The sequence below is a fragment of the Brachyhypopomus gauderio genome, chromosome 5 (assembly GCF_052324685.1).
Source record: "Brachyhypopomus gauderio isolate BG-103 chromosome 5, BGAUD_0.2, whole genome shotgun sequence".
NCBI lineage: Eukaryota > Metazoa > Chordata > Actinopteri > Gymnotiformes > Hypopomidae > Brachyhypopomus > Brachyhypopomus gauderio.
The window spans coordinates 12156079-12180273 of record NC_135215.1 but is presented as its reverse complement, the minus strand read 5'-3'; the positions used below and the strand labels follow the sequence as shown (position 1 = coordinate 12180273).

Sequence of the window (24195 nt, the reverse complement as noted above, 5' to 3'; positions counted from 1 at the left end):
GTGTGTGTGTGTGTGCTTATTTGTCTGCCTGTGGTTAAGAAGCGTCTTCATTTTAGACTACCTTTTGTTATTGAACTAATTTATAATACTTAAACAACAAATCTTTGTTCATTTGTAAAAAAAAAATCAAATAAACCATTGTTTTTGTCAACTAGAAATATTCTAAAACATATTCTTTGCAATTGAATAGCATGTGTAGTCTGGGCCTATAAGCAGTTTATTAACCATATAATTGGCTCTCCTTCAGTCCAGGAAGTTAGCTTGCTGTAAACCTGAGGCATAGTCCAAACTGACTCAGCTCGAGGAGAGACAAAAGCCGCACTTATTCTGCACTATACCTCTGAGTTATAGTTTTAACTATAGTTTTTCAATTTTTGACTTAAGACAGTAAAATCATGACAACAGTATCTCTCAGTTCTTTGAAAACAATGCTACCCAAGGTAAGAACTTCCCTAACACAGGAGCAAACGATTATATCAGTGTTGATATAGTAATATATGTATACATAGATGTCTGTTTGCATGTTCATAGACATATGAATACAGGAAAGAGGTTATAGCAGAGATCATAACTGTCCTGTCCCGATACAAGAACCTAGAACCAGTGGTAGACAGATTTGGTGAGTGGTTCATTAAGCTACAGGTACATGTGTGCCTGTATCAACTGCCTTGATGCTCTTCAAAATAGAAGTTGTCATACAGTTTGTTACATTTAAAAAATCTGTTCATACTGACCAGTTTACAATGATGGCACTGTGGAAAGGTTGATGAGCTTAGCAGGGACAATCCAGGTGGTGTGGCAAGGTACGTGAACAATTATTTTTTCATAGTTAATTAAAATTTAATTAAAGAGTAAAAGGATAATGTGGAATCACAGGATTGTGTCACATTCTAAAGAGAGTGGTGTGCTAAAACATAAACTCTTGTGTGTTGTAGGGAGGCTTTATAACACTCCAGTGTGTTTGTGGTTGGAGCAGAACTACCCTCATTCTGCTCCAATCTGCTATGTGAAACCCACCAAAGAGATGATGGTTATTACAAGCAGCCATGTGGATAACAATGGACAGGTTCAACTACCCTATCTGGATGAATGGACACATGTCAGTTTTCTTTTTCTTTTTTTCAACAATCCAGCCTCAAATAGTTACAAATGTGGATAGTTATTACAGGAAATAAAATTAACATTTACATTTACGGCATTTAGCAGACGCTCTTATTCAGAGCAACCTACAAAGTACTTTGCATCTGATCACAGAATTCATCCTAGGTAATAGTACGGATAGGCCAGAATTCAAGATACCATTGAGTCAGACTACTACTAAACTACAGGAGTCAATGTAATTACCTAGTGTTTTGCAAGTTAGACATTTGCCAAGAAGCGCAAATAACCATAGACAGACATACAATTTAAGAACAACGGCAAGTGGTATCAGCTGAGTTAGTGCTCTGGTAAGAACTCAACAAACAGGTGGGTCTTCAGTCTATGATTGAAGATAGCAATAGACTCTGCAGTCCTAGCAGCTAATGGAAGATTGTTCCACCATCTTGGAGCCAGGACGGAGAATAGTCCTGAGCTTTGTCTTCCATGAGACTTTAAGCATGGAGTTTCGAGTCGAGCCAAGCTTGAGGTTCTAAGTATTTGCTGTACGGATTGGCTTTTTACGATGGACATCATGTAGGGAGGGGCCAGTCCATTTTTGACTTTGTAAGCAAGCATCAAGGTTTTATATCTGATGTGTTCCGCTACTGGAAGCCAGTGAAGAGAGCGTAGCAGAGGAGTCACGTGAGAACTTGGGGAGATTGAAGACCAGTCATGCTGCAGCATTCTGAATTAGTTGTAGAGGTCTGATGACCCGTAGAGGAAGACCTGCAAGTAGGGAATTGCAGTAGTCCAGCTTAGAGATTACTAGAGACTGCACAAGTACTTGAGTAGCTTCCTGTGAAAGGAAGGGTCGTATTCTCTGTATGTTGCAGAGGAGAAATCTGAAGGATCTGGTCAGTTTTGAAACATGTTGAGAAGGACAACTCGTTGTCCAACGTTACACCCAGGCTTCGAGCAGTTTCTGATGGTGTTAACAAGGTGTTCTCAAAGGAAACTGTGAGGTTGTTGTGTGGGTTTGGGGTTCCTGGAATGTACAAAAGCTCAGTTTTGCTAGGGTTGAGCTTCAAGTGGTGAGCAGTCATACATGAAGCAATATCTGCCAAGCATGCCGAGATACGCCTAGAAACCTGGGTGTCAGAATGAGAGAAGCAAAGAATTAGCTTGGTATCATCAGCATAGCAATAATAAGAGAAACCATGAGACAAAATAATGTCACCAAGGGAACAAGTATATAAAGAGAAGATGGCCTAGGACTGAGCCTTGGGGGACTCCAGTGGAAAGTTTACATGGATTGGATGTAGATCCTTTCCATGTTACCTGATAGGAGCGGTCTTCAAGATATGACTGGCCAAGCAGAGCCCGTCACACCGAGGCTAGAAAGAACAGAGAGGAGGATGTTGTGGTTGACCGTGTCAAAAGGCTGCAGAAAGATCTAGAATCATTAAAACTGATGATAGCTTGTTAGCCTTGGCAGCATGGAGCTTCTCGGTCACTGCTTTGAGGGCAGTTTCTGTTGAGTGTGCCCGTTTGAAGCCAGACTGATAAGGATCATGGAGTTGGTTCTCGGTGAGGAAGAGAGATAAATGATCATAGATTGCTCGCTCCAGAGTTTTTGATACCGGTCTGTAGTTGTTCATGTCAGAGGTGTCAAGTGTTGCTTTTTTTGGATTGGTACCACTCTTGCCATCTTGAACACGGTAGGTACATGACCCGAAACTAAGGAGTTGTTGATGATTGCTGAGATGAATGGAAGGAGTTCTCTTGACATATTCTGGAAAAGAGTGGAAGGAATTGGATTCAGTGGGCATGTAGTAGGAAGCAACTGGCTAGCTAGTAACATCAGCTTAAGCAACTGGCTAGTAACATTTTTGTACAGTGCAAAAAAAATACTGTAATGTAATTGTTAGAATAATGATGCATGAGTTAATGGGTTAATGGTATTAGAAATACCTTTTTAAAAAGCCTTCTGGATGGCCAATGTTCAACACGTGGTTGAAGCTCTGTGCTTATTTGTGTTTATCTATTCTACAGGCTGAGTGTGACCTCAATAGCCTGATTCAAGTAATGATTGCTGTCTTTGGTGAAACGCCTCCCTTGTGTATGCAGCCCAAGGCAGACAAGAGTATGCCACTACACTACATTATTGGCTAATTCATTAACCATACTTGAACACCACTATTGCTACTTGTTTTTCAAGTTTACATGTGCAATAAGTGCAATATGATGTGAGTACTGGTGAAGTGACACTGTACCCAGAACCGGCACATTTTGGTAATATAGACCACGCTGTGCCATAACACAAACTCTTTCTGTCCTTTGTCAAAGATATTTTAGGGAAATATAAATAAAGGAAGGTAGTTTTAGACTGGAACAATCCACTGTCTCCAATGTCTAAGAATATTAAACAAATTCAGCACATACAGTGAAAGGATGCTAAATGCAACATTTCCTTTTTTCTAACATAAGCGTCTACTGGTTGGTCCTTCAGTGAATTAAGAACAAAGGTTTGTCATCATTTTAATGTACAAATCTTGCAGGTCCCTCCTGTCCTAACATGTATTACATTTCCTGCAGCTTCAGAACAAGCCCTGAGAAAATCACAGGCATGCTCAATGGCAGAGAACGGCTATGTGACACTGTGGAGAGAGGATGGGCTTCCTTTCCAAGGAAACAATGAAACCAGTTGTTAACTGAACAAACTGTATTCATATTTTATATTGCATGTGTTTAATTTAATTGTTTTTTATTAACATTTTAGTATATGTAGTTAATGTATAAAATATAAGGTACACATGACAAAACCAACAGACCGTCCATTGTCAGGAATGCAGTGAAGCAATATTTTTATTTTACTGTTTTTAATGAAAATCATGAGTACATGACATGTCTTAAATGAATAGACTAAAACTAAATTCTTTGAACTAGACCTATTTATAAATATTACCTTCTTAAAGTTTGACCAACATTTTTATTTATGGTTTTAAATCTATTTCAATATCATCTGTGAAAGATATGTGAAAGAACTATCTCATTTGTTTTGTAAATGCATTGCACTGTTCATATGTTAATAATGTCTGTTTCTTGTGTATTAAAAGACTCTTACTTTGAAATATTGTAGTCAGTTTGCGAAAAAAAAAGTCGAGCAATCCATTTTGGGAAAGTACTTGTCTTATTTACCTTTCCCGTGAAACTTGTAAATAGCTGTGAGGGATTTCAATAAGTGACTTGGTTATAGACGGCTGAATTTTCATTTTCACTGGGTGATATATCACTAAGACAGCCGTCGTCTACTTATCCTAAAATTAAGATTTAATTCGTCAGTGTTTGTCGCTTTGACAGGTCCCTGGCCCTGGCTCGGATTAGCCGGGACCAGGCGAGTGTTGGAGACTAGCTAGCACACTAGCTAGCTAGCTAAACAAGAAAGCTTAGCATTTAGCTAACTAGTTGTTTATCCAACAGCATATATAGAGCTAGGTTACATTTACTTTTCAACAGTTGTAGCTAGATAGCTAAGTACATTTTAAGGAATCGACTATGGCGGTTGTCAACGAAAGCGCACTCAAAAAGATGCTGAAGGTACGTTGGTGAACTAGCTAGCGGTCGGTTACTGGGAGTGATGAATCACTTTAGTGATTGTGCTAGCTAGCAACTAGCTTATTGAGCTGCAATATATGTATGTTGTAGCTAAATATAGCGAAACACAGTCTAACATTAACTGAGTTGAGTTAGTAATGTGCTAGATGTTGACTAGTTACTGGTAAGTTAATATCCGTCTACAAATGTCATATCATTAGCTAGGTGTGTAAATGGGTGTTTAAAAACTTTATGATCACTGCCACGACTGTTCACGTATTCACGTTATTTTTGATTGTTGACAAACATTCCAGTTAAAAGGCCGGGCAAAACAATTAGTTTAGTGTTTGTAAACAGTATCAAAGTTTACATTAATTCTGAACTGTTGCATTTTTAAATAGCACATCCAGGCATGTTTTTCTACTCTTTGTGAGTGGTTCTAATGACTTAAATGACATACATAACCGTAGATGTATTTTTCTGTGTTCAGCAATATAAATATCGCGACCTAACTGTTCGCGAAATCTCCAACGTCATCCTGCAGTACAAAGATCTTAAACCTCTGATGGATGCTTATGGTAAGTTTTGGCCGTCGTTTCCCACTCAGCTGCTTGTGTAGTATTGTGTACAGATGCAGATGTTTTAACTCTTCAACGACCTAGTTAATGTTTCTTATGTTTCGTTCCTAGTGTTCAATGATGGATCATCAAGGGAGTTAATGAGTTTAACGGGAACAGTGCCAGTCAGCTACAGAGGTGTGAAGCCCACTTTGACATGCCAGTCTTTTGAAATCATAAAGATTTAAATTCCATGGATTATAATGTAAACTGATTGCAGATTTTCCCCTAACGTTGTTGTTAACACCTCCCTTTAGGAAATGTGTATAATATACCAGTCTGTTTATGGCTGTTGGACACGTATCCCTACAATCCTCCCATTTGTTTTGTGAAACCTACCAGCGCAATGATGATCAAGACTGGCAAACATATTGATGCCAATGGCAAGATCTACCTGCCCTATCTACATGAATGGAAGCACGTAAGACTGTCTGATGTTCATTCATTTTTCATCCTTAAGATGTTGCTTTCGATTCTTGTCTCCATGTACTTCGTGTAGTTATACTAAGATTTGACTTAATTACTTTTTCATATGAAAGCTTGAGCTGTTGCCTCGTGACCTTAAAACGTTACTGTTAACTGTGGTCCACTGGACCTACTTTTATAGTATGCCACAGTAGATTAGTACATCGGTTGAACATGAAATATTTGCATGATGGTCCCATCTATAGCAGTTGCAAGTACAGTGGGGTTTGAAAGTTTGTGAACCATTCTAGAAGTTTTTATATTTCTGCATAAATTACCTAAATGAGGAATGCCTCCATATAAAACAGCTTCAACTTGGTAAGTTTGTTGGATATCCTCCCATCAACTGCTTGCTTCCGTTACTTCCACAACATTTCTATTAGATTAAAGGTCAAGTTTTGCCCTTCCAAAACCTTAACCCAAAGTTTGACATTTCCTTTAGAATTTGCTGGTAGAATCAATTCTGGGCCATTCTGGCTCAGATGCAGCAAAAGTGAGTCCAAACCATGATGCTACCACCACCAAGTGTCTCTTCTGTCCACAAAACATTGTTCCATCGGTTTTGTCCATGTGATTATTATCAAACTGCAAACAGCCAGCAGGGTTCCTTGGAGTGCAGCAGCTTGCAGCATCTCCATGCACATTATTGTTGTTCAGCGTTGTCCACTACAGACCTTCCTCCTGGAGTGATCCTTGTTGGTTGACCACTCCAGGGGACGGTAACAATAGTCTTGAATTTCATCCATTTGTACACTGTCTGTGAGACCATGGACTGGTGGAGTCCAAACTCTATAGAGATGGTTTTGTAACCATTTACAGCTTGATGAGCATCAACAGAACTTTAGAGGGCCATATCAAGTTTCATTGTTTATGCCACGATACACCAACTCCCATCCTATCTTGTGAAGATCAGCGCTAGATCCCTGTTCTTTATAGAAAACCCACTGAGTGTCCACTGACACCTGATTGTCATCCCACTGATTGACAACACCTGGCACAAATTATCTGCTTTACATACTTTGGCCGCTCACAGATATGTAGTATTAGCTAATTTTCCTCAAAAGATAAATGACTAGTGTGACAATGTGTGTGTTTTACATCAAATGTATGCCGGAATATAGAAACCTAAAGAGTTCACAAACTTTCAAGCACCACTGAATGTGACCGTTCCAATTATACTACTGTTCATTCATGACAAGTGAAACACTTAAGTATTTGGTAAATCATCTGTAGCTTTAGTTAAAGTTAGCCTAAATTGTGTTTGTAGATGTACAATTTTTTGTAACTTTATTGGGTCTGAATAGAAATAGGGTCAGGTCTTATATATTTATCAAGCATTGTGGAGACCAGTATTAGTATCTTTGGTTTGATGTGTGTGTGTGTGTGTGTGTGTGTGTGTGTGTTGTCGCCTCCAGCCTCAGTCTGACCTGTATGGCCTGATTCAAGTGATGATTGTTGTTTTTGGGGAGGAGCCGCCTGTGTTCTCGAGGCCCACGACTCAACCCCCCTACCAGGCATTCCAGGCCACCGGCCCCCCTAATCGTAAGATCAAATATGGATTTGTCATATGCACAGTATATGGAAGCAGCATTCATTTTTTTTATCTTAGAAATTAAATACATTTTAGAAAATGGGTCACATGTTTGATGTAATTCTGGATTGTAATTCAGACTTCCTATTGCCAGTGTAACTTCAGCTGTTGATGTAATCTCTTCAGAAAGAGCATTGTGGATGTGCATGAGCGTGAGCTGCGTAATGCCTGCCCTGGACTGTAGATGTCTCACCAGCATTGTTCTGAACATTGCTGTGTTTGCATTATCTCCTCTTTCATCTAGAGTCCTACATGCCAGGCATGCCTGCTGTGTCTGCCTATGGGCCAAACCCAAATCCATGGTAATGCGCTCTCCAAAGAATTGTGTAGATGTAAATTATGAACAGGTGCTTATCAGAGTAATGCATTTCTATTGTGAACATATTACTGCAAAGCTGTGGGCTAAGGACTTTATCAAATAGATGAGGTCAGTTTGATGAAGAGAATAATGTATTTTGGATACATTTGTAATGTGTGAGTGATAGTTTTTGTGATTTATGTTTTGTTCCTGCTGTAGTGGTTACCCGGGTTACCCGTATCCTGGAGGGACTACGTACCCTGCCACAGGGGGGCCTTACCCTTCCCAGCTTCCAGTCACTACTGTCGGTGAGTTATGCTCCTGCTCGGATTCTGGGATGTGTAATTCATCAAGTCTATTTAACAAATACCGCTGGACTGTATAGAGGTTCCTGCTGAACACTAAAGATGAGCCTGAATCTAGCAAATGTAAAATATTAATCATGATTGCTTTAAATTTCAAAGCCAAATTCCAACCCCTATCACATGTTTCAATATAGACTATATTGTGCAGTATCTGATCTGAATAATACTTTGTGCCAAGTGTCTACATACAACAAACCGAGGCCATGATAATGTTAGGGGTGTCGTTCAAAAAGCATGTCATGTTCATGTTGCTGACCTTTCTCTGACCCTGACCTCTGACCTTCTGGTCTGGCCTGCACCTAGTCATTGTGACCCCAATGCAGTGCTCGAAAAGGTCAAGGCTGTAACTAGATACAAGGTAGAAAAGGTCAAATCTCTGGGTGGACGTTGTTTGAAAGGGCCAGCGTGTAGTCTTCTGGCCTGTGAGTGCCTATATTTAGAGGGGTCTGGGAGAAAGATTATGTTCCATGAAGGGCTTCCCAATGTGGCGTGATATGAACTATGGCATTCGCTGCTGAGCGCGGGTTGGAGGTTGAGTGCACCTCCCTGCAGAGCTGCTGGAGACTGCCGTGTCGTGCCACAGCGCTGCTTGCAACAGCAGGAATTTAGACCCGGAGGTCCTAAAGTTGTAATGTCATTATGCAATAACTGAAGTTTCAAAGAAAGTCCTTGAGTCTAGCGAGCTGCCCATGCTCCCGACTTCCTCTCTGATCTCTCAGAAAGGTTTTCACATGCCCGTCTCCTCCCTGTTCACTTTGACTTTTGCACCCGTGTCTCAGATCTTTAGATAAGGAAGGTTTGGCCTTCTAATGCAAAACAGAGGCTGCCCTAAACCTCAGCTCAGGTGTTCATTCTTGTTCTGCTCCTTAGCCTGGAACTCTCATGGTCTTCACTCTCAAAATATACATTACGTTTGTTACAGTTAAAGTAGAGAGGGTAAATAAATTACATGATATTTCTTGCACTTGTAAGCCTTTTATTTTTGGAAATACACAATGTGCAAATATGCAGCTGCAAAATGCTATTTTCTTAGTGCAGTTTCCCTTACCAGACAAGCTACAGTGAAACGTCAGTGACATGTCAGAAATATTCGCTTGTAGACCCCTGAGCAGAAGCGCGGCATCACACACGCCCACAGCATATGACCAGGGCTGGGCCCTCACCTCCCTCACCCTCTCCCTCATCTCCCTCACCTCCCTCCCTCACCTCCCTCACTCCCTCACCTCCCTCCCTCACCTCCCTCACTCCCTCACCTCCCTCCCTCACCCTCTCCCTCACCCTCTCCCTCATCTCCCTCACCTCCCTCCCTCACCTCCCTCACCTCCCTCCCTCACCTCCCTCCCTCACCTCCCTCACTCCCTCACCTCCCTCACCCTCTCCCTCATCTCCCTCACCTCCCTCCCTCACCCCCTCACCTCCCTCACCCTCTCCCTCATCTCCCTCACTCCCTCACCTCCCTCCCTCACCTCCCTCACTCCCTCACCTCCCTCCCTCACCCTCTCCCTCACCTCCCTCCCTCACCTCCCTCACTCCCTCACCTCCCTCCCTCACCCTCTCCCTCATCTCCCTCACCTCCCTCCCTCACCTCCCTCACTCCCTCACCTCCCTCCCTCACCTCCCTCATCTCCCTCACTCCCTCACCTCCCTCCCTCACCTCCCTCACCCTCTCCCTCATCTCCCTCACCTCCCTCCCTCACCCCCTCACCTCCCTCACCCTCTCCCTCATCTCCCTCACTCCCTCACCTCCCTCCCTCACCTCCCTCACTCCCTCACCTCCCTCCCTCACCTCCCTCACCTCCCTCACTCCCTCACCTCCCTCCCTCACCCTCTCCCTCACCTCCCTCACCCTCTCCCTCATCTCCCTCACTCCCTCACCTCCCTCACTCCCTCACCTCCCTCCCTCACCCTCTCCCTCACTCCCTCACCTCCCTCCCTCACCTCCCTCACCCTCTCCCTCACTCCCTCACCTCCCTCCCTCACCCTCTCCCTCACTCCCTCACCTCCCTCACTCCCTCACCTCTCTCCCTCACCCTCTCCCTCACCTCCCTCCCTCACCTCCCTCACTCCCTCACCTCTCTCCCTCACCCTCTCCCTCACTCCCTCACCTCCCTCCATCACCTCCCTCACCCTCTCCCTCACTCCCTTACCTCCCACCCTCTCCCTCACTCCCTCACCCTCACTCCCTCACCTCCCTCACTCCCTCACCTCCCTCACCCTCTCCCTCATCTCCCTCACCTCCCTCCCTCACCTCCCTCACTCCCTCACCTCCCTCCCTCACCCTCTCCCTCACTCCCTCACCTCCCTCCCTCACCCTCTCCCTCACCTCCCTCCCTCACCCTCTCCCTCACTCCCTCACCTCCCTCCCTCACCCTCTCCCTCCCTCCCTCCCTCCCTCCCTCACCCTCTCCCTCACCCTCTCCCTCACCTCCCACCCTCACCTCCCTCCCTCACCCTCTCCCTCCCTCACCCTCTCCCTCACTCACCCTCTCCCTCACTCACCCTCTCCCTCCCTCCCCCTCTCCCTCCCTCCCTCACCCTCACCCTCCCTCACCCTCCCTCACCCTCACCCTCTCCCTCACCTCCCTCCCTCACCTCCCTCCCTCACCTCCCTCCCTCACCCTCTCCCTCCCTCACCCTCTCCCTCCCTCACCCTCTCCCTCACCTCCCTCTCCCTCACCTCCCTCTCCCTCACTCACCCTCTCCCTCACTCACCCTCTCCCTCCCTCACCCTCTCCCTCCCTCACCCTCTCCCTCCCTCACCCTCTCCCTCACTCACCCTCTCCCTCCCTCACTCCCTCACCTCCCTCCCTCACCCTCTCCCTCACTCCCTCCCTCACTCACTCTCTCCCTCACCTCCCTCCCTCCAGGGCCAAGTCGGGATGGCACCATCGGGGAGGACACCATCCGCGCTTCTCTCATCTCCGCCGTAAGCGATAAGTTGCGGTGGAGGATGAAGGAGGAGATGGACCGGGCCCAGGCTGAACTAGATGCCCTCAAGCGCACTGAAGAGGACCTGAAGAAAGGCCACCAGAAGCTGGAGGAAATGGTCTCTCGTCTGGACCAGGAAGTGGTGAGAGTGATCCCGCCAGGCCCTGAATATTTTCTTCATCATGTGTTTGTGGTGGTATTTGTTTTGTCCTGTCCAGTCTTACTGATGAGTCCTGTTGTGCGCTATAGTCCTACTGTGTGTCCATAATTTTTTTTCAGGCTGACGTGGACAGGAATATTGATCTTCTAAAAAAGAAAGATGAAGAACTGACCGAAGCCCTGGAGAAAATGGAAAATCAGTCTGAGAACAATGACATTGATGATGTCATTGTTCCCACGGCACCACTCTATAAGCAAATCCTGAACCTGTACGCAGAGGAGAACGCCATCGAGGACACCATCTTCTACCTCGGAGAGGCACTGCGCAGAGGCGTCATTGACCTGGAGGTCTTTCTCAAGGTTGGCTCATTTTTTATCATACACACACACACACACACACACACACACACACACACACACACGTTGAATACCTACTTTACTAGAGATGCCTGCTCTTCACAATTGGAGCTTCCCTGTATGGAAATTGCACACATGACTCTAATAAATCTCTAATCTTTAATCTCTCTAACAATGCCATTTATTGTGTGTGTATATGTATATCTACATCTGTTTTGATGTGCCACTTATCTTTAAAGCATGTTGGTCTTCCTGGGCTGAACAACACCTGACAACATCTCTCTTTGGTCCTCTTCCCTTGCAGCATGTCCGTCTGCTGTCCCGTAAACAGTTCCAGCTGCGAGCGCTCATGCAGAAAGCCCGTAAAACTGCTGGTCTCAGCGACCTCTACTGACCCCACTGTTACCCAAACCCATTCAGTCTTTCTGCTGTGTTTGTTTTCTATTTTCCTTCTTCTATTTATCCTGTTGGTGATCTGGCTATCAGAGCCAGAAGTGCGCCTTTGCAAGTAACTGTCTACTATTTTTTAATCTGTCTATTTTTTTATCCTCACTGGATTCTGGAAAAAAGCACATTGTTTTCAGGATTGTGAAACACTGGGTTATCTTTGTTGATATGTGATAAAAGTCTGTCATCAGGAACACCTTTCAGCAGCTTGGGGTCAGGGCGCAGTAGTACATTTCTGCTTGTTGCTGCATGTAGGAAGAATAATTTTTAAATTATGAAAATCCTTCCCTATCCTACACTTTTCTCTGTACATCTGTTGATTATTTATGGTATTCAGGTGCTTCATTTGTTATCAGTTTCATTATAAAACTATGATAGCAAAAGACAGTAGCTTAGATAAAGGTGGTCATTTGGCCAGACACTGTTCAGTGACTGTCCTCCACACTCGTAAAAAGACAGGAGACATTGTTATGTGCTGTAAGGTTCTGTATTTCAAATGCTTTCACTTCTGATTCAGGCAGTCTCTTCTGTGCCTCAGAGATGAGCCTGCTGTGTTCATAGATGTTACAATGTTAAAACTATAAATTATGTAGCTGTTTAAAACTGTTTGGCTTTGATATTTCAAATGTTAAAAACTGAAAATGTTACACAGGTTTTTGTGTGAATGCTTGTATGTTCACTTAGAGTTTGGATGGTTTCTGTGTTAGCTTTGGGTTGTTAGCTACTTTTTTATTCCTTCCAATAGGTTTCATAGACATAAACAATAAAAAAAGGCTTTTTGACAAGATATTTGTAAACATAGCTTTTAGGTTTATTCAGTTTTTTCACTTTTCACAGTTTTTATGCACTTTAGTTTGTCAACTATATTTTATTCATTTATGTTCTTATTAGAAAGATCTCCATGCAGATTTTGTGTTTAGACCTGTAGTAATTTGATGTACGTAGCTCAATAAAGCAGGTCTTTTATACTCTTGTCTGTTTTATATTCTCTTCTGGCATGTCAAATGTTCTACTTGTTTACTTTTGGATTTTTGATTTAGACACAAGGTGTAGACTGGCTTGATTATATATTGCATCATTTTGTTCACCAATTAAAATTAATCATTCATCAGGCCTACAAAATAATTGGTGTTTCGTAAAGCCGTTGGACAGCAAGCCACTATTTTTGTACTGGCAGCTGTTAGCACACACTCCAAAGCCTTTATGCACTTGAACACACACTCACACAAGACCAAAGCAGTGGGATTATGTTTAGTCAACCTTTATTTGGAGGAGGGAGTGAGTTGTGAGCTGTAGGTTTGCTGTGACATGACAGGTTCTGTGTTTAGCTCCATGTCTGAAGAAGAAACCACATTCTGTTCCAAAATAAAAATACAAAAATAACCTTTTCCAGCTGAAATGCAAAAAGATGTACATACGTATTACAAGTAGGTGGAATTACCACCTAAATAGACATATCTCTAATAATATATTTGCTCTTACAATTATTCTGCCAGAACAAAATTGCATTTGGTTCTCTGTTATGGTATATTGTTCTACTTTAAAAGTAGATGACCCCATGAACATTCAACAATATTCCCAACTAAAAGTGTTAATATAACTGCTGTCTGAGGAACTTCACCTCAATAAACATTTACAGTTAATTAGTACTAATTAGTCTTGATTGAGGTCTCCTGACTAGCACTTTAGCTCATAACTCTGGATTTTGATATCAGTCTGATTGTTTTTGCACGGGGAACGATATGGTATAGAATGCTTGTCCAGGAGTTCAGAATACAACCAAATACCAGAGACCCAACATGACAATCATCCTGCAGACAACTAGGTTTCTTTTCTTAGTTAAATAAATGTTTTAGCACTGCAATGAAGACAACGCTCACAGACACAAGCACACAGACAATGAACTTTACAAAAGGACATTTAACATTTAAATAATTTATCAGTCATGTGAAAATGTGAAATCTGGGCCTTTTCCAACATAACATACAGATATCTGATCTTCATTTTAAAATATTGGCAGAAATGAAATAAACGTTTATAGTTCATTACATCAATTTTGTGGATAGAGTACATAAACCCCTTTTAAAATTACATGTTTAAAATCATGAACAGGTTCCTCAAATCACAAGTAAATGATTAGATCATACTTCCAGAGGACCTTGGCAGAGCCTGTTGTGTTAAAACCTCACGCGCTTGGTTGGTTCTCCACTGTTGTTGACACCTGTCCAGGCCAGCCTGCCCAAACACATCTGCACTCAGGGTGAACTACAAGAAGCTAAAAGGCTCAAAACAAACCCCACCACTTCAGCACAGAACCCACATGTAGCTCTCAGTGCTGTTGATATTACAGGAGTCTACCATTAGACACTACCCACAAAAAAATCATTTCAATACCAGTGAGCACAAAACAACATGTTTGGTAACACAAGACACCATTTGATCCAAAGAACCTCATAAAAAGCATGATGTCATGGTTTGGATCTGCCTCACTGTGTTGGGGCCTGGGCAACTCACCATCATAGAAACCACTATGTATTGTTCAGTGTACTTCAGGCTAATGTGTGACCATCTGTCAAAAGGGGGACCTTGCATTCCAAACATTAAACATGCCTGTAAATTTACCAAGGTTGAAAAGACTAATAGGTTTGGTTCTGAAACCCATGTGACTGCTGAAAGAATTCTGCAGACAAGAAGCCACATATTTATCCCAGTTGACACAAGAGTTATAAGTAACACCTGCTTGAAGCGGCTTCTATCAAAGGGAGTAATACCAGCACTTTTTCCACAGAAAGTAATGGCCTTTGTTCATTTTTTGATAAAGTTATTGAAAAGTCAGTATTTTGTTCTTTTTTTGTTCATCTACATTGACACACATACAGAATAAATGAAGATCATGCATATGCACGTTAAAAAGGGGAAAATACACAGGTGGTACTTTTACACATGACTGCATATCCTCTAAAGTTATTTTAAGGAGTGTTAAGGTCTATGGGTCTGTGGTCTGCTTGGAGACATCCAATCAGAGTGGAACTTGAGGGGGGGGGACACACATCAGTGTAGGTAATATTAAGATTAAGAGGCAGTTAGGGAAACCCTTTTTGAGGCTGTGCCACAAGTTACACTTTGGAGGCCGGCACAGTTCACAAGGTGAGCTCCTTCTGCACGCCCCACAGCGTCTCCGCACTCTTCATCAGCTGCTTCTCCTCTTCAGGCTTCAGGGTCATGTGCACCACGTCAGTCAGACCACTGTTGCCTAGCACACAGGGCACGCTCAGGAAGACCTCGTCGTTCACGCCGTACATCCCCTAAATGACACAAACCAAGAAGTCAAGCGTGTGCGAGGACACCGCTCCTCCCAACCAAGTCTGGCTCACGTGGTATGACTGTAGAGACGGGGGGGGGGGTATTGCTCACCTTGACCATGGTGGACACTGGGTGACTGCAGAGATTTGGGGGGGGGTATTGCTCACCTTGACCATGGTGGACACTGGGTGACTGCAGAGATTTGGGGGGGGGGGTATTGCTCACCTTGACCATGGTGGACACTGGGTGACTGTAGAGATTTGGGGGGGGGGGGTTTGCTCACCTTGACCATGGTGGACACTGGGTGACTGCAGAGATTTGGGGGGGGGTATTGCTCACCTTGACCATGGTGGACACTGGGTGACTGTAGAGATTTGGGGGGGGGTTTGCTCACCTTGACCATGGTGGACACTGGGTGACTGTAGAGATTTGGGGGGGTATTGCTCACCTTGACCATGGTGGACACTGGGTGACTGTAGAGATTTGGGGGGGGGGGGGTATTGCTCACCTTGACCATGGTGGACACTGGGTGACACTTGCGCAGGTTCTTCAGGATGGTCTCACACAGGTCTGCCACAGACATGCCGATGGCCCAGGAGGTGTAGCCCTTCAGCTTGATGACCTCATATGCACTGGAAACGCAGACAGACCAAACAGGAAACACTGAACTTTATTATTTTAAAGCACATCCAGCCATGTGGCTCTTAATGGCAATTGTACTAATGGCTAGAACAGCATAAGACATAGGGTTGGGTAACATGGTAAAAATGAGATCTGAAGACAAAAAAAAAAAAAAAAAAAAAAAAAAAAAAAAAAAAAAAAAAAAAAAAAAAAAAAAAAAACCAATACACAACACACAAGTGATAAGATCAATAATGTGTACTGGACACACCCAATAAAATATTTCATGATCAAAGATTCGAATGTTACAAAGATGCACTTTGCACAAAATCACACCACTTCTACCTGGCCAGTTACAGGGTTTACTCCCAAACGTCTTACTCCCAATTACTAATGAAGAAATTCACCCCCACATTCTGTCTCACCTTTACATACTGGATAAAAGAGGCAAGTTTATTCTACACCTTCTAATTCCAGACACCTCAGAAAATGTCTTATATAGTATTTCAGTCAACCAACCACCAAGGTTCCAATACAATTATTTTACCTATCGACCACCATCTTGTGGACATTCTTCCAGTCCTCTTTGTCCTTCTCTGTGCCAATTTCTGGATTGAGTCCTTGCAGAGAAACACCAGCCACATTGACCCCGCTCCACACAGGCACTGCAAGAAACATCACGCCCGTCACACTCTTCTGAAACACTGAGCTACTGACAATCATCCTCCACACCATTTATTGATCCAATTATTATTCTGAGATACATGGTGTTCAATTAACTACCGAGTAGACGGAACACAAGGATTAGGAACATCGCAGGGACACAGATGTGAGGTCTCACCGCTGGAGTCTCCATGCTCTCCGATCACCCAGCCATGGCAGCTGGAGGGGTGAATTCCCAGCTTCTCGCCCATTAGGTAGCGGAAGCGGGCGGAGTCCAGGTTGGTGCCGCTGCCAATCACGCGGTGCCTGGGAAGACCACTAAGCTTCCAGGCCACGTAGGTCAGGATATCAACTGAAAAAAGGGCCAGTCATTAATTATTAGTCATTAATAGGGAGTCTGTAGTCGTGGTTCCTAATAGTACCGTTGTTGGCAATGACAATGCTTATAAATGTGATCTTTGATCCAATATGAAATTAAGTATTAAAGTATTAAAGTAATAAAGTTAATTTGTGATCCGATACTGTTTGATATTAGACCAGTCCTCGTTTGACACTTATTAGGAGCTGTGTTGGAGAGCAGGATCATTGTTGGGGAATGTTGCTTACCTGGGTTGGACACAACCAGAATGATGCAGTTGGGGCTGTACTTCACAATGTTGGGGATGATGAACTTGAAGATGTTGACGTTCCTCTGCACCAAGTTCAGCCTGCTCTCCCCCTCCTGCTGACGAGCCCCAGCAGTCACCACGACGACCTTGGAGTTCGCGGTCACGCTGTAGTCTGAGGTGCACACAGAAAAACACTCACCTTCTGCTTTGCGAGACAGGGCTTGGCTTCATTATCCCACATAATCATTAACTCTGGTGAAATTTGCCCTTTACAAAAAAAACCACAACTCTTCAATTGCAAAACAGATCATTCTTCAGGACTTCACTCACCTTTGTCAGCCACGATCTTGTGAGTCTTGAGGAACAGGCTGCCATGCTGCAGGTCCATGACTTCACCTTTCAGCTTGTCTTCGATTACATCAACCAAGGCCAGCTCATCAGTCAGGTCCTGGACAAACAAAGCAGGGGTTTGATGTCTGCAGCAAAGTTGATGCGTGTTCGGTTAAGATATCGCCCTTTCTTTGTACTTTTTTAAAACGAAAACCTGTTTTTTGTCATTAAAACCATTTATTTAGTTTTTCAGTAAGTATATGATGAATATAATGCACTAAAGTTCATTACTTTTATTTGATGGTGTTTATAAATGGTGGGGAAGGCCATCTGTTGAGAATGACACATACTCTCAAAGTCTCATGTTGGTGTGAGGAATATTAGGCGTGGGACTATGGTTGAGTAACCTGCTCTTATCTGAGCAACGGATGTTGACAAAGGAGAAGAGTCATTCACAATCTAGTGAGTTTACTTAGTCTTGAGCTCTGGGGATCACAGCTGAATTCTGACAGATATTTCTCTTAATTCAGAAAGGCCAGAACGGAGTTCACGGCCAGTTTCAAAAGCCACTCTTTAGCTTCCCTCAACACTATCAAAAAATATACAAACAAATACAGAGTAAATGTCTCAGACTGCTGAGGAGTGAACTTGTTCAAGGGAAGGAGGATGTTACTATTACTCAATGTGCAACAGGAGCTACAGGAAACGGGGCTGGTTTCTGGACTGTAGTTTCTGGCCAGCACTTCTGTGCGCATGCCTGGGGTGGAATGTCTCTGGACCACAGGCCCCGGCTCGTGTTGTTTGACCCATTCATCCTATAGCAGGGATCATATTGACCCTGACCTCCACCGAGCCCTCAGACCACAGTTGGATTCATCTGCCTGTTTTGCTTGGGTGAACATTTTCTTCCACGTATGAACACGTCATCAAATTCTAGTTTTAAACTGATGAATGGTCCAATTCCATAGTCAACGTCAGCAGTCTGACAGAACAATTCCTCTAGAAATAAACTCCATTCATGGCAAAATACCAGATAATTTCAGATAATTGTCATGCTCACTATGCATTGTTACCACTACATACATGCTGCACGTAGCACGGACGCGACTCCACTGACCTTGAGCAGGACGCTGATGGCGGCTGCCATTCCCACCATACCCACACCGACCACGGTCACCTTGTTCGTGCTGCAGGCAGCCTCCTCGGTGCTCACATGGGCAATCAGCTTCTCCTTGGTGGATGCCATCTTCTGTAAAGGCACAGAGAAGTGGGCCTTAACTACCCCAATCAACGGTTCGCTTTTACTGTAGCACTTTAGGATTAAGGTTGTATTGGCATTTGCCCAATATATCAAATAAAGCAATATTGTTCAGGGTAATTTGCGCAATTTGCGTGTTGGTGGTCCAATGCAGTTGATTAGCTGGAACGTCACGTAGGCTACCCCATACAGGTCAGCAGGGCTATAAACACTAAGCGACAGGCGATATCGTGTCAAACCATCCGGACAACTCGCTAGCTTTACTATAGCTTTCGTCATCAAACGTCACCATTTTACTCGTTTGTCTGCTCGCTGTTAAAGATTAGACACGGGGGAGCTTACTACGTCACTGGAGTCGGCCCCTATAGGACCCAAACATGAAGATAAAACGACTTGAAGTGTTAATACTCAAATCACATTAGCAACACGTAAAGCGAGGGAGAGGGCATCCGCACAACCAAACGATTTTAATTTTAATAGATTTTGTTTTAAAACCATATCTTGGTCAAGGAGGACAAGGAGGAGAAACGGCAGGTATCAGGACTAGACATCCATGAATTAAAGCACTGATAACAAAATGGCAGAAGTGAATGTAATCTGACAAAAATGGATTGAAATAGACTTAAGACGCTGGCTTACTTTAAATGTCCGTCACGACACCCTTAGAGATCTACCTATAAATTTACCGTCTCGTCCGAGCCAGAGCGGCGCTTACGTGACTGTGAAGGTGATGTCTAGACCTTGGCTGTCAATTTAGGAAATGTCATCTATTTTAGTATGCAAAGCACTAAAACTCAATTTCGTAATTGTGTACGTAGCTTACGTATATTGAAAAGGTAATATACATTTTAACGGCCGGAGTTTGACCATTTGTGGAACGCATTCAGCTGCTACGTTGATCTCTAAATGCAGAACTACATTTACCAGAATTCTTTGCACAGCCATCATTTGAGGAACCTACGACTCCTGTAATAACCTGTAACGGTCCATGTTAACTGTTTTAACTGGCACGTAAGCTTATGACTCACAGCAGCGAGGCCGCTACCAAAGCTGCTTATTTGCGGTCTATACAATAAATGACCTTGACAGACCTGACGAAATAACGGACCTATACAGCTTTAAATACACGGATATTTGAGATCCTCCTAATTTTAGGTTGAACGCAGTCAACAGGTGATGTGCCTGAAAGACAAGGTAATGGAGCAGATTATAATACATTCTTATTCGACGCCAGATTATATAACGCCACAACTGGACCTCAATATATTCAGCTAATGGAAAATGGTGGACTGTCGCAGAGGAACAAACATGCAATGTAACCGAGAAGGCTTGGAAACGATGCTGCTATTGGAGATCCAGCCGCTCCTTCATCCACACAGTTCAGTTATTTTACAGTTATGGTACATTAACGCTGGCCTTAACGACATTACGTCAGTATTTACAGCACGAATCACCCAACACAGGCCACAATACAATCATTGCATCCGCATCTTTATGGCGAGGGCGTGACGAACATGGATAAAATGTGTATTTATGGACGCTACAGTCTGCAGTCTGTAGATAGCCCGTTTCGACTCAGAAATATTTGCTTATTAAATAAGATACGCTTGCTGGACAATATCTATCGAGTTTCCACATCGACTAAGACATTTTTTATGCGCTCCGATGCAAAACAAAACATGACATATAAATTCACCATCATCTCACCCTCACCTGCAGACTGTTCGTCAATGAAAGATGTAAATATGATATAGTTGGAATGTGTTGGACTGGTCTGCTCTCCTGGCGATGGGAGACCAAGGCTACTCCGCAGCGGTGGGTGGCGCGTGCAGGATGGCCGGGTTATAAAGCACGGACTAATCTGCATATGCATGAGCTGGGCGTGGCTCAGCGTCTCGTGGTGGAAGTCACGTCCTTGTTGGGGAACGTCACGGATGGAGCGGATGTGGTCGAGTGATTCACGCGTGATGTGTTTCTCATCTTCAGGGTTTTTCCTTTTACACGTGTATCTTTATACTAACAGTCATTTCTTAGTTTTGGTATTCCAAGCTTTCAATGGTAGCTTTGAAGCTATTGGTATTACTGCGAGTCATAATGATACCGTTTGGTATTATCGTTGGTTCCCGCATCTGTTCGCACTATAGTACTCATTCATTTTACTGCTGCGTTGAACACCGGAAAGGGATTATTCACACTAAAACTAAATGGTGTAACATTCATTTTCTATCATGTAAATTGGACATTTTATTTCATAACCACCAGGCATAAATACAAATAGTCACTTGTACTGAACGTCTTATTTCAAGGCAATATATGCCTAAAATATGACAGTGTCCGAACAGTGTTTAGTTGATGTTTGTTAACATTAAAATGTACAGTCGTCTTTGCAAATGGAAGTATTGCAATAGCCTAAAAACATTATTTGCACAGATTAGGAAAGGGTGCTGAGACCGTTACCTGATCTACCAAGAGTTACGGCGTAAGAAACGCGTCTCTCTGGGCATGTCCTACACGCCACAGCGTGCGCGTGCTTGTTCGCGCGTGCGTGAGCGGAAACTGGCCGCCATCGGCGATTCATTAAGCTGAAAGAACTCGTTTTTAGCATTAGCATTTCGAAATGTACTGATTTTGTAAATACCTCATGTGTTGCACTACAAGGCAACGTGTAAGCAGTATTATATTCTAGTTCATCGCGCTGCCAATGTACAATTATAAAGCTACATAAGAGGCGAAAATAGTAACGTTAGGTTATGTCGGTACTAGTAACTTCGCTAATTGTGTGGGAATTGTACATCCTACACATATTTAAATTCTACAGTGTATGATAGTGTAAGAGTACGTTTAAATAAATGGTAGCAGTGTAGAGAGTAGAGAGAGTATATGTATTTATGTAGTAATTTTAACGGACCATGCCCAATTTCTGGCATTTTATCAGACTAACATGCTAATGTGCTTTATATGCTATAAAACCATATGCAAAAGGTTTCAAATAGAAGTATTTGTATGGTATTTTACATGTATTTTATTCGTTTTTTTCCAGTGTATTTTGTTGAATAAAATGTTTTATACTGTCTTACAAGCCTAAAATTGCCTCGAGTTTTATTTTGAAATGTTAAGACTAAAACGAAACGTCACTAGAGAGATAACGCGAGACTAAAACGAAGCTTCGACATAGATGTAGCCTGAACTACATCCACGCTGAGAGTCCCAGTCTCACCGTATACTCTTAAAGCTTTACCTAATCGGACGCGTCAGACCAAATCGGCGTCAAAACAAAGTTAAAGTTAAACCTTTTAGCTGCGCCAAAGCGTAAAGATATACATTGTGTATGAAACATGCCATCTAGTGGTGATAAATGGTAGTTCGGACCCCATTGGTTTTACATGGGGAGGTGGAGTTATGTAGTTTTAAGACGTCTGTAAAAATGTATGACAGATTCGCTCGGGTTAAGAAATCCGAGATATTTAGATATAAATGACTGAGATGGTCACCTCTAAAAAAGTAGCTGATAGTTTGAAAAATTAGCAGGCTACATATTCATATCACGTATCATAGGCAGTACTCTCAGGAGCCTTTTGCCTTTACCATACCCACGAACGACCAGAGGTATCTGTGGCATGCACGTCTCTATAATAAAAAAACGTGAATAACTCCTTTCCCACGTGACGTGACGGAATATTTACGATTCGTAAATATTGCTAATTCGAAAATATATTCGATTTCGATTCGTATGGGATTAATATAACCTGAGGTTTTTATGGCTCGTTTTATAGAATATATTAAAATATATTTACTGACGCAGTAGCACACAACCGGTAAAATGATTGGCACAGAGCACCCAGACGGTGCTAAAATCACTGAGAAACACTGGTAATAAAATCAGTGAGAAAAATGGCATTATTCCACCTTCCCATGTAAAACTGATCTCGTCCAAATTGGGCTTTACTCTGTCCTACGGAATAATGATAGTAAAATGGGCTATAATTTTTTAGATTGGCTTTATGTTTGTCTATTTCACCATCTTTGAATATCCAGTAAAAACCATTAAAACTTTATAGAGAATGTATTCGGTAAAGATTTATGAAATCTTGAAGATGTGAAACATGAACATTATCAAGGAAACGGCTTTGGCTCAGAGATTCATCTCACCTGAGTCAGTTTCCCTGATTTTCATCTATGGGTGTGGTAGCTGCCGTTCCTAACTAGAACACAAGAAAACACTTATTTCACCATTAATCATCTAACCACTCCTATTACAGCTATGTCATTAATGTTTAACTGTTCCTCTATAGGTTTAGGCTCTGCTGTCATTAGTGTGCCTTGCTGATTGTAACCTCACGAGCATTAATCATTTCCCAGCTTTCAGCATTGGAATTTGTGCCTGACAAGCCTGCTGGGCTGTACTAGGCAGAAACACCCATCCCATACAGTTCAAACTGAAATCATGCCATACTGCTAAAACTGTAATCATGCCATACAGCTACTTAAATCATCCCATACAGCTAAAACTGAAATCATCCCATACAGCTAAAACTGAAATCATGCCATAAAGCTAAGACTGAAATCATTCCATACTGCTAAAATTGAGAGCATCACATATTACTAAAACAATAATTTACATTTAGCATTTAGCATATGCTCTTATCCAGAGCGATTTACAAAGTGCTTTCCATCTGTTCACAGAATACATCCTAGATAGTAGCATAGATAGGTCAGAATCCAAGATACCATTTGAGCTAGACTACTACTAAACTACAGAAATCAATGCAATTACCTAATATTGCAAATAAACACAGGCTCAAACTTAAACAGGAACTAAAAGTACCTAGAAACACAAATAACCATAGACAGATAAACGTGCAATTTAAAGAGCAAGTGCTATCTGCACTGTAGCACTCTCTATCATCCCATTCTGCTAAGACTGAGACCATCCCCCTATATCCACGGCCTGTCTAATGGTGGCTTATTAGTATGAGTGACAGCATTATAGTGAGCACATGCAGTTCCAGCCTAATCAAGCACAATTACACCCTGATAGAAACGTCAGCCTGTGTTCAGGCATGGCAGCGGAGGACATCTCTTAAGATGGAGCTGCAGTCTGTGTTGTCATCACATCGTCGGCCCGCCACAGGGAGGAGCTGGCTCCTCCTGATAGAACTACACTGTTTCTCATTGCTCCAAAATGAAAGTTAAATTACTGATTGGGTCTCCAGATCCTAATCAGACATTAACAGCAATGATTTTGTGTGTGTGTGTGTGTTTGTACATGCTAAGGGAGAAGAGAAGGTGACTTCCACAGCAAAGGACCAGAAGAGGTAGAACAGGATGTAAAATGGCTTTCACATCATACCACATTATTATTATTTTTTTTAGAACCTGTTGGACTGAATCTGCCTAAATATGGATGGCAGTTTTGACTAAAACGACAAAATACACATCTTGGTCTCCTTGGAAGCATTGCATCAGTTTAAGGAATTACAGTGTTAGGCTATGCTATGCTTATGTAAAAGT

The 24195-nt window shown here is 42.8% G+C and overlaps 3 protein-coding genes across 3 annotated transcripts; 2 read left to right on the top strand and 1 right to left on the bottom strand.

Moving 5' to 3' along the window:
* The first annotated feature begins 299 nt into the window (after window positions 1-299).
* On the top strand, window positions 300-4198 carry LOC143513815 (tumor susceptibility gene 101 protein). The gene is made up of 6 exons (XM_077004528.1): window positions 300-440; window positions 532-619; window positions 738-803; window positions 936-1099; window positions 3133-3223; window positions 3676-4198. Exons 1-6 carry the CDS (start codon window positions 396-398, stop codon window positions 3789-3791), a joined length of 570 nt encoding a protein of 189 aa, XP_076860643.1. The 5' UTR covers window positions 300-395; the 3' UTR covers window positions 3792-4198.
* A 38-nt stretch (window positions 4199-4236) lies between these two features.
* Window positions 4237-12869, top strand: tsg101a (tumor susceptibility 101a). Its single transcript, XM_077005720.1, has 10 exons — window positions 4237-4677; window positions 5165-5252; window positions 5364-5429; window positions 5549-5712; window positions 7172-7298; window positions 7592-7649; window positions 7865-7953; window positions 10878-11080; window positions 11218-11457; window positions 11759-12869. The coding sequence occupies exons 1-10, from the start codon at window positions 4636-4638 to the stop codon at window positions 11846-11848; spliced, it is 1167 nt and encodes a 388-aa protein (XP_076861835.1). The 5' UTR covers window positions 4237-4635; the 3' UTR covers window positions 11849-12869.
* Window positions 12870-13146: 277 nt separating this feature from the next.
* Window positions 13147-20553, bottom strand: ldha (lactate dehydrogenase A4). Its single transcript, XM_077005721.1, has 8 exons — window positions 20398-20553; window positions 18544-18675; window positions 17427-17544; window positions 17095-17268; window positions 16667-16840; window positions 16373-16490; window positions 15713-15836; window positions 13147-15206 (listed from the first exon to the last, which is right to left on the bottom strand). Exons 2-8 carry the CDS (start codon window positions 18670-18672, stop codon window positions 15042-15044), a joined length of 1002 nt encoding a protein of 333 aa, XP_076861836.1. The 5' UTR covers window positions 18673-18675; window positions 20398-20553; the 3' UTR covers window positions 13147-15041.
* Window positions 20554-24195: the final 3642 nt, after the last annotated feature.